At 43.1% G+C, this 10,464-nt stretch overlaps 1 protein-coding gene across 1 annotated transcript; it reads right to left on the bottom strand.

Annotated features, from left to right (window-relative positions):
- Window positions 1-1,303: 1,303 nt before the first annotated feature.
- On the bottom strand, window positions 1,304-4,712 carry LOC125720167 (interferon-induced protein 44-like). The gene is made up of 3 exons (XM_048995352.1): window positions 4,591-4,712; window positions 3,897-3,997; window positions 1,304-1,767 (listed from the first exon to the last, which is right to left on the bottom strand). Exons 1-3 carry the CDS (start codon window positions 4,670-4,672, stop codon window positions 1,603-1,605), a joined length of 348 nt encoding a protein of 115 aa, XP_048851309.1. The 5' UTR covers window positions 4,673-4,712; the 3' UTR covers window positions 1,304-1,602.
- Window positions 4,713-10,464: the final 5,752 nt, after the last annotated feature.

Genomic DNA, 10,464 nt, shown 5'->3' with positions numbered 1-10,464 from the left:
TTTCTCTGTGAATTTTATCGAGGTTGGCGATCTTACCTGCTGTGTCATATTGCATTTATTTATACATTTTTACACTGTAAGTTACACTGAGTGTTTAAGGATCAGTGGACTTGTTAGGCTATAGCAGCTGAATCAGTGGTTCTCAAGCTTTTTGCAATAAGAATCAGCTCAGAAAATGGCTCTCCAGGTACGACCATCATGACCAGCATTAAAATACTGCAGTGTAAGACATATCATATGTGCAAAGGAATATTGTTTATACATGTGGCAATTTTATTCCTAATATGAATAATACTTAGTATTTACTATAACCCTCAGCCACAATCAAGAGACAACATTAGCAACTGTACTGCGTTTAAACATTAACAGCGAGTGACAATAATAACCACTGTACTGTATTATAACACGCACAGCAGAGGGGGATATTTTTAATTTTTAAAAATTATCTTTATAATTTTTTGCTACTTTACTGATATTAATAAACAGAAAATTGCCCCTGAAAAAAACATTTCTGTAAAAGGCACATTAATGCCACAGAACCACAGAAGGGGATCATGTGATTTTGTCCATCCAATCAGATAGAATCACATAATTCCACTCTTCCAATTCTAAGACATTGTGGTGAGAATAACCATGATATTGATGATGGCAGAGGTGATGAAGATGGTACAAATATTGGAGGTTCTGGTGACTGTGGTGATGGAGGTGATGTAGACAGAGGTGATGGAGATAATGCTCATTATGCTGATGAAGCCGATAATAGTCATGATTGTGGTCCCCTCTTTGCTGGTCTGTGTGCCTACAGAAATGGTTTTGGTCATAATGATGGTGGTGTTTATTCTGCTTGGTGCCTAGCTGCCCCGGCAGTGAGGATGTCACTGCTTCCCTTGAGGGGGATCCCAACCCTGACTTCCCTCCTGGGGCTGCTGCTGTCTGCTCTGCACTAGGGGTCTCATCTTCTCGGCTTCCTGTCAGCCGTCTGCCTCCATGGATGTGTACTGACCCTGGTGAGGGTGGCATCTCAGTCTGATTCCACTACTGAATGATGAGCCGTGTAGATCTACAGCCCTTCCCTTCATCAGAAGGTCTCTTGTTCACATGCCACATTTGGGGTCAATTATATAAGTAGGTAGCTTGATGTTCTGACATATTACACAAGATTATTTTATCACTCCACTCAGTTGGCTGTCTGAGTAGAAGGGCCTAAATACAGTTAAACTAGCAAGCTAAACACTTTTATAAGATCTTCTGAAAAACCGTCATGTGACATATCCTTTCATTAAAAATTCCAGTGATGCAGAAGTTGAATATGAGACCATTTTATTTCAGTTTATTTGATCATTTCCAAACCTACAGGTTAGTAATAAAACTGGCAGAGACACTGAAGAAAACTCAAAATATAGGCATAGAAAACTGAACCAAACCATAGTTAAGACTGAGACAGACAGTGACCCACGCAGGAGTCATTTTATTAATGCGTATGATTATATCTGTAGACTGCAGGACACAAACACCTGGGCGGCAGCTCTCGACACCATCAGAATGAGCTGTTGGCACTGACCCCAAATACGATGAATCAATGGTGTCTCTCTACTGAGTGTCCTAATCAAAGTTGTCTAAGTAATTGTCAGCAAAGTTGAGCATCTGCTTCATGGCGGTGAGGAGCAGGATGTCACAGGCGTCATTCAGCTCAATCTCATGGGAGTAATTCTGCACCGGAAGCACATTCAACTCCGCAATGCCCAGACATCCACTTGCCTTTTTGATCTGCAGAGAGACATTTACATTCCTCTTCAAATATATTTTCTTTAGTTGCTGTGTTGTAAGATTAGTTTCAAACAGGGTTGTGAAAAGTCACAACTGAAAGGGCAAAAATCTGTGTTTAGCAGATGCTGGCGAATGTCATTGTACAAGTAAATTTGTCATTTATTCCTCCATCCATAACTACCCATCCAGTACATGGTGAATCTACCCCAGGAAACAGAGGACATGAGGAAGGAGACACCCAGGCCAGGATGCCGGCTCATTGCAGGTCACGTAATCACACACTGAGATGCCAATTACTCCAAAAACATGTTTTCAGTTATGGGGGCACACAGTCACAGGGAGAACACGCAAACTGCACAGACATGGAATGGAGGTGGGATTCAATTCCACAACCATGGAGGTGCGAGGCCACAATGCTACACACAGAGTCATTTTGCTGCCGGAGAATATTATTTTTTTAGAAAATAATGCAAGACTCCAGACTAAAAAAACATCCAACCCAAACCCAAAATATTTAGGAACCAAATGCTTTTTTATGGAGCCATAATCTTAATCACATGCTAATTTGAAATAAATTAAAAAAATACTTACATGGATATTTTCTCCCCAGTATACGATACACTGCCTTTTCTTTCTCCTTTCTGAGCTATCTGACCTGCCTACTATTGCCTTCTGCATTCTTATACATAATGACATCATAATAAATGACACAGAAATATGCAATATATAAGCTAGACAGCTGCCCAATTGCACGTGTTGTGGACACACGAACATTGAAATATTAATTAAAATTCGCTCGTAAAGAAAGAGTTGCTTACTTTTGTTGAAAGTTCTGACAACTGGGAGACTGAATATAAAGCTAACTACCGTGGTGTCATAGATAAGGTTTACCTCCCTGGTATTCTCACTTGATGACGTAGGGTATGTTCACACTAGGGAAGCTAGAAAATGCAATGAAAAGCGCAACTCATTGTACTGGGTGATTTTTTTTTCCGCATTCTTGCATTTGTCCACATTCTTGTGCATCGTTATACATTTTTAATGTTGTGTTCTATTGGCTGTTTCTATGATTGTACACGACTGTCCCTAATGTTTGTTGGGGTAAAGAGGGAGTAAAAACTACATTCAAACACTTTGGAATGTGTCTGTATCCATTTTTCATCGATGGGAGTGCGCAGTACAGAGAAACGCACTTCAGTGCAGTGCGCTAGTGGGAACATCATATATTGCTTTCTCTACAATGTACAATGTTCTAGTGAATCACAGAATGTACACATTGATGAAAATTGCAACACAACACGCATAGTGGGAACGAACCCTAAGCCCAGCACCACATTAAATTTAACTTTATATGCAGTTTTGCAGCTGTAATATCTTTCACTGTTTGTAATATCTTTCACTGTTTGTGTGTGCATTTCATGTTCAGTCGTCCAGCTGTCTTGCTTAAAGTGTGAATAAATACAGTGCAATTATTAATAATTATGTATAAAAACACATAATATGCAAGTTACATGATGCATTGTCCCCCATAGTTTAATGCTTAAAGCTCACTTCACAGGATATATATGTATTATTTAGGGTAATACTCATCAGTCCATAAATAAATGCCACCTATTTTACTTTAAACGAACACAGTGCAGTTATTAATGGTAATGGAAAAGTATTGCGGGATTGCGGGAGTATTTTTCTCTCTGCCCCTTCTGAGACTCCATACTCTTTACAACAGGTTGCCAGATAGCGTGAAGGGTTTCCAACGCAACGATTTGACAAAACCCGCCCAATCTTTCAAGACTGTCCTGGATCAAGCCACATTTTAATCACGTGATAATGTAGAAGGAAAGGCATATATGGGGTAAGTGCACATAATTAAAAGCTTTCCTTGCCTTATTTATTTTTTATTTCATTGTGAAAGGAAGTTTCCATTGGTGTCTAGAATGAAAAAACTAGTCACAAAATTGTGAATGTAGTTGCATTGGTGGCCATTTGACTCGCCATCTGGAGCCCTGAAATACTGAAGATAATGTCCCTAACATTAGTCATTAGGGTCATTGTGTTTGTCTGGGTGTATTTTGCTGTCACTGGTAACCTGTCAAGTAGTTGCCATCTTGTCAGCTTGTAACCAAACTCACCAGATCTCTTATATAGTAGCTGCGGTACACATTCTTCAAGTCCTTCTCCACATGTGGGCACGCTTTGTCCACTTTGGTCAGTAGCACTACTAGAGGGACCTCTAAAAACATCAAGAGAAATGTCAATCACATTTACGGTGAAATATTGTACGGAATAAGCCATTATCAGATGACACGGTTTCATAAGCAAACCCACAGCAATCAGCACACTGTCTGTCTTACTCAGAAACACCTGCCAGCATCACTCTGCCCTTCCTGAATCCACATGTGCTCAACTCAGCTCATGTTCATGTCCCAGCTTCCCATCCCCTTAAATGGACTCTATGTGACAGAAAGCCCTCAAGCTTCTCACAGATGGAGCAGCTCTGTGTGGAGGAGCATCCAGGAGCTCCTTCAGTTACAGCATGAATACTGTTTATGCCAAAGGTACGGAAAACTTTCAGTTTGTGATGTTCCATTCAAGGAAAGTGAATTTGTATTGGTATTTTTCTAAATAATTAAAGTCATTACTTCTCAGGGATGAGTGATGTTACTTATAATGTTACTGCGTAATTATTCAGTATGATACATGTTTCCAGAAAGCCAGGTGATAACACACATTATAATTTCCATACAAAATAGCTGATTTAGTTGTTTATGAATTTAAACTCCAGATCAGATGCCGCCTCCCTCCCTGTTCTCCCCACTCACTAACTTTGCAATCTACAATCCTCTCGTATTTGATCAACTTTCTTCTTTGTGTCTGGGTGCAGAAATCCAGGTGATGAGCTGTCCATCACATACACCACACAGTGGATCCTGTCTGCAAGTGTCTGCATGCTGCAGTGCTGACGATCTTCTGTTGTCTTTGGCTGCGATGGGTTGAACTAAAGAATCAAAACTGTGTGAATGACACATACAGACATGCACTGAATTTGAAATCACGAGGAACTCAAGCAAAATGCCATGTGAGTCCTTTCATATGACATTTTTGTAACAACAGTACCTTATTTATATTAAAAACAGAACAATGATTGAGATTTGGTTTCCTCAGAAAATAGTGTGGAAAGAATAAGAGCAGTAATCATAAATGTGTGACTTCTGTAAGCCATTACAGTGATCAGACCTGCATGTGTTCAATTAGCAGGTTTTTTTTTTTGAGGCCTGATTAGATACACCATTCTTACCTGGTACCCGTCTGGTATGTAGCCCTTCAGCATGCTCTCAATATCGTTAGGGTTCACTCCTCCATTAGCTGTTTGTTCCAATCCCATGGTGTCACACAGTAGGAATGCCATAGGCTTTCCACCTCGGCCTGCCTTCACCCTGTAAGTGCGATTTAGTAAGAAGACACATGATGTCATTCATCATCTCATAGTTAATCCAGTTTAGCAGGTGTCTCAAACACATGTAACTTGGGGGGACTGACAAGTAGTTCTTCAGTAGAGGTGGCCCACTTAAGTTTTTTGTTTTTGAACAATATAAAGATCCGCTAAACAGTCAGCAAGTTATTTACTGAGCTTGGTGTTGCTGCTGAATAGTTTTTTTGTGGAAACCAATTATGTGATCAGCAGACTGGATTTAATAATAATCAAATATCTCACGTTGAGAGCTGGATCAGTGCAGTGTGATTTCATGTATAATTTCAGTGCCAAATGTGCCCTGGGTAATGGCGATAAGAACATGATGAGGGGAACACAGTGGGCATCACTGCAGCCTCAGATCTCTAGGGTTGGGGGCTTGAACTTTGCCTCCAGCTATGTGTGTGTGTGTGTGTGTGTGTGTGGGGGGGGGGGGGGGGGATTAAATGGTGTCCCCGTGTTAGGTATAAGGGTTGGCACTTGATAATAATAAACTCCGCAAGCAGGGAGCAGTGTCTGTGCTTAACGGTAGTATTTCTGCACCAAGCATCACTAATGTAGACACACACTCCACCAACACAAGTCTTACTTCCTTGCATAAAAACTTTGTCTTTAATTTAGTGTTAACCATGTATTGAAAGTGATTCAGTGTCTATATAATCAATATCTATATCCATATCTCAAGTAGGTTTGTTGGTGTTTCATGATCAATTAGGACTTAGAAGTCCTTATAGGGAATTGGAAATTATGGTTTATCAATTAGTGCACGGGGTACTTGGTACCTGGTGCCAGAGTGTTATGGGAGCGCTTTGCTGGATTTCTCAAAAAAAAGAGAGAACTTTGCTCACCAACTGAGAGGTCCGGAGTTTTATTTACTCAAGTGGCTTAACTAGAGTTATAATTTTTCTACCACAATTTGGTGCCCAACGTGGGGCAGCAAAGTTCTGTGTTCTAGACGATGGGGTCCTGCGATAGAATTGGGTACGGCGTAGAGCATGATGGGACCAGATCCAGATGAGATTGAGGATTGGCCCAGTCCCCTATCAAGGAACAACTGAGACCACGCTGCTCTGGATCTGACTATCCGTGAGACTAAATTGATCGGACCTGCTTTGGTGAGGTAAAGGTTTCTCTGTTTATTCATTCTTGCTGCTGCTTTTGCTTTTTTCTGGGGGTTAGCTTTTCGCTTTTAGTAGCATTTGAATGTGGAGCTGAGTGCATGTGGGAGAACGCTGTGGCTGAGGGATCCAAGCATGGGGAAAGCGCTGACAGTGGTTAGAGGCCATTGAGCGAGTGCTCTGTCTGGGAGAGGAGAACAGACTAAGCCATGTTATCCCCGACGCCAGACAGGAATCCACCTGCGATAGGGAATGGGTACGCTCCGAATAATTTGTGGTGAAGGCTTGGTGTAATAATGGGCAGAGGGCAGGGTGGTTTGTGCACTGCGTGGTGTGGCACTGTGTGGTGAAGAGTGGACAGTGAATGCATTGCATGCTGTAGCACAGCACTGCGTAACAAGCCAATGATGGGTAAGATTCCTGTGTGAGGACAGGAACAGCAACAATAAGACAGGCACTATAATAGACCCCTGGCACCAAGCTGGGGGACTGTTCAGGGTTTGGTTCACTCCCAGTCTTATGGGACTTAGAGTGTATGACGATAATATAGAATGTCTTGCTTTCAAAAAATGTTTATGTGATAAAGGGTGTGGTGCTGGTGGTCTCCCAGATGCAGTATCCTCAATGGGATTCAGTTGATTTTGCTGCTTGCTGTTGTATGCAGGTGTCAAAATTAAATGGCATCCCCAAGGCAGATAGTCGAACAGGCGACAGGGCTCGGACTAAAACAGGCTTGTAAAAAATGGAATTGTCAGACTGGGGATAGATGGCCAAAGGAGGGCACTCTAAACTTTATAACTCTAAACTTGGTGGCCTTGGTGAGAGCTAGGAGGGGGTGACAGGGTAGAGTGGAGCAACTGAGAAATAAGATTAGCAGAGAGGAAAGGGGGGCCAATCCTACCGCTGCTGTTTCTCCACCTGAAGCTGATGCTGAAAAAAGGAGAAAGCCCAATTCAGATATCCGGACCTGCCAGAAGTGTCCCCTCCTTCACCGCCGCCACCTGCAGCTCATCCTCCTACCTATGTCCCTCCTCCAACAATATCAGGATATTATAAGAAGAAATAAAATATGTTGTATAATATACTATGACAGCCCAGTATTGGAAAAATTTCAAATATTGCAATGTGATTTTATTGTAATGAATATGAGGGTATTTATGAAACAAAAAGGAGTTCAAAATATATTTCTCACAAGCATGCGCAGAGCATCTAGGCCAGTTGAGGTCCAACTGAATGTATATATGTATACATTGATTCCCAATCACATTATCTAGTCCAATTTTGGGGAATTCGATTTAGTATGTTTTCAGTCATGTTAACACAATGATTGGATTTTCTTATTCTGCAAATGTACTGTGCTACTGCGATATCTTTATATGGGGGAATATTGTTAGTAGTGCAGTGGTTAGCCCTGTTGCCTCAAACCTCTGGGACCCGGGTTTCACCCGCCGGGGTCACATGTGTGTGGAGTTTGCATGTTCTCCCCATGTCGTCATCGGGTTTCCTCCGGGTACTCCGGTTTCCCCCCACAGTCCAAAAATATGCTGAGGCTAATTGGAGTTGCTAAATTGCTCGTAGGTGTGCGTGTGTGAGTGACTGGTATGAGCGTGCCCTGCGATGGGCTGCCCCCCATCCTGGGTTGTTCCCAGCATCGTGCCCATTGCTTCCGGGATAGGCTCTGGACCCCCCACGATCCAGTAGGATAAGCGGTTTGGAAAATGGATGGATGGATGGATATTGTTAGTAATTAGCTCCCTCTAGTGGCTCTATAATAATTCAATTAAATTTTATTTATATAGCGCTTTTAACAACAGTCATTGTCACAGACCACTTTACATATAACTGGCCAGAACCCCCACCAAGCAAGCCTGAGGCAACAGTGGCAAGGAAAAACTCCCTCTAGCAGGAAGAAACCTAGACTTGGAAGGGGACCTCGTCCTCCTCTGGGCAACCGGGGAGCATGAAATTGTATTGACATTGACATTAATTCCAGTCCATATAGTTTTAAAAGTCCCAGTTGGTTCCATGCAATTTTCTCCAAGGAGTCCAGGTGAGGGTTGAAGCGGTGAAGTATCGGCTCGGGATCAGCTCAGAAAAGAGAAGATGGAGAAGAGTTATTGCCCTACACCTAACCTAACCTCCAGCAGTACTAAAGTAACTATGGTAGCCTGGATAAAAGAGAGACCTGGAAGGAAGCACAGACATGAGGGTTTCCAGGGGTTTTGGCATCAAGCCAAACTACCGTCAACAACTTATGTGATCTACATCCACATTAATACACGGAGAATGCCTGGGGGAGGCCTGTGCAACACAGCAGGAATTTACTAACTCACAGGGTGGAGACAGATTTCAACCCCCCAACCCTGGAAGCATGAAGTCGCAGTGCTGCCCAGTGAGCTCCATCTGACCATATTTCAATTGTAAAAGTTGTAAAAATCCATTCCTCCATTGGACCAGTGGTTCTCAAAGTCGGTCCTCGGGTCCCACCTGCTTGTCTTCCTGATATCCCTGCCCCACACACAAGTCCCAGCTGTCTTTCAGCTTCTGATTGACTGAACACACCTGATCCATGTAATCAGCAGTGTGTAGGGCAGGGATAGCTGGAAAACAAGCAGGGCAGTGGGGCCTGAGGACCGAGTTTGAGAACCACTGCATTGGACCAAGGTCCAAATACCCCAAGTTACAGCTGTGCTGTCTAAAGTAGGTGAACCTCTTTAATGCTGCAAGATTGTTTTAAGAAAATATTGTTGAATGGGTTTTAATTGTTGATTAAGACAAATGGTCAAAGAGCATTTTTTTTATGGTTTGCTAACCTGTGTGGCATGTTCAATAAATGGCTGCAGAAAAATTCTGCCTCCATCTACCACCTCATTATTTTAAAAACTCCTCATACACCTTTAAATGGACCCGTCACTTATAATAATTTGAGCATTTTCGAAAATCCTTAGGCACTGTTGCTTCACACCTCTGGGACCGAGGTTCGAGTCTCCGCCTGGGTTACATGTGTGTGGAGTTTGCATATTCTCCCCATGTCGTCGTGGGGTTTCCCCCGGGTTCTCCGGTTTCCTCCGGTTTCCTCCGGTTTCCTCCGGTTTCTCCCGGGTACTCCAGTTTCCCCCGGGTTCTCCGGTTTCCTCCGGGTTCTCCGGATTCCTCTGGGCTCTCCGGTTTCCCCCAGGTACTCTGGTTTCCCCCGGGTTCTCCTGTTTCCTCTGGGTTCTCTGGTTTCCTCCGGCTACTCCGGTTTCCCCCGGGTACTCCGGTTTCCCCCAGGTTCTCTGGTTTCCTCCGGCTACTCCGGTTTCCCCCGGGTACTCCGTTTTCTTCCGGGTTCTCCGGTTTCCTCCGGGTACTCCGGTTTCCTCCAGGTTCTCCGGTTTCCCCCAGGTTCTCTGGTTTCCTCCGGCTACTCCGGTTTCCCCCGGGTACTCCGGTTTCTTGCTTTATTATTGTTGGTTTGCTTTATTGATTTTGGATTCATTATATATGTCCATTTCGGTTATTGGTTTTCTGAGTCTCGCTTTGCCCCTTTTGTACTTTTGCATTTCTGGCCTTCAATCTCCTGCCTGACTACTGACTACTCTTTTGCTCGCCCCTTCGGACACTGTAATTTTGGGTTGTGTGTTTGTTGCGTGTGTGTGTCTCTGTGTGTGTCTGTGTGTGACTCGGTGCGTACAGAGTGGCTGCTGTTTTTGTTCTTGCGAAGCGTGTTGGTTTATTGTTCGTTTGGTTAGGGGGTCCGGTTATAGGATTGTTGCTTTGTTTCCACTTTGTTTTTTTGCACATCGGATTAGGTTAGCTTTGGGGAACGTGTTCGGTAGGTGTTTTTTGTGTATTGTTTTGGCCTCAATCACTCCTGTGGCTTGTACTACGAAGCGGGGTTACTGGCTTATCGGGGTAACTTGTCAGATTTAAGGTAGTCTGGGCAAAATGTAAGTGAACAATCATGAAGTCCATTTAAGATGTGGTACCTTAAATCCGACAAGTTGCCCCGATAAGCCAGTAACTTCGCTTCGGAGTACAGGCCACAGAAGTCTTTTTGCACCAGGTGTTTTGTGAAGTGTCCGTGTGCTGTGAATAAAATAAAATGAAAATACAAAAAATATCCCT

Source organism: Brienomyrus brachyistius, chromosome 24, assembly GCF_023856365.1.
Source record: "Brienomyrus brachyistius isolate T26 chromosome 24, BBRACH_0.4, whole genome shotgun sequence".
Classification (NCBI taxonomy): domain Eukaryota; kingdom Metazoa; phylum Chordata; class Actinopteri; order Osteoglossiformes; family Mormyridae; genus Brienomyrus; species Brienomyrus brachyistius.
This window is presented reverse-complemented; position numbering and strand designations above follow the sequence as displayed.

Coding starts and splice junctions, on each gene's coding strand:
- LOC125720167 (XM_048995352.1), bottom strand. CDS start 4,672: ATGGACAGCTCATCACCTGGATTTCTGCACCCAGACACAAAGAAGAAA. Junction 3,998..4,590: donor AGAGGATTGTAGATTGCAAA/GTTAGTGAGTGG, acceptor TGATGTTTTTAG/AGGTCCCTCTAGTAGTGCTA. Junction 1,768..3,896: donor GCTACTATATAAGAGATCTG/GTGAGTTTGGTT, acceptor GTCTCTCTGCAG/ATCAAAAAGGCAAGTGGATG.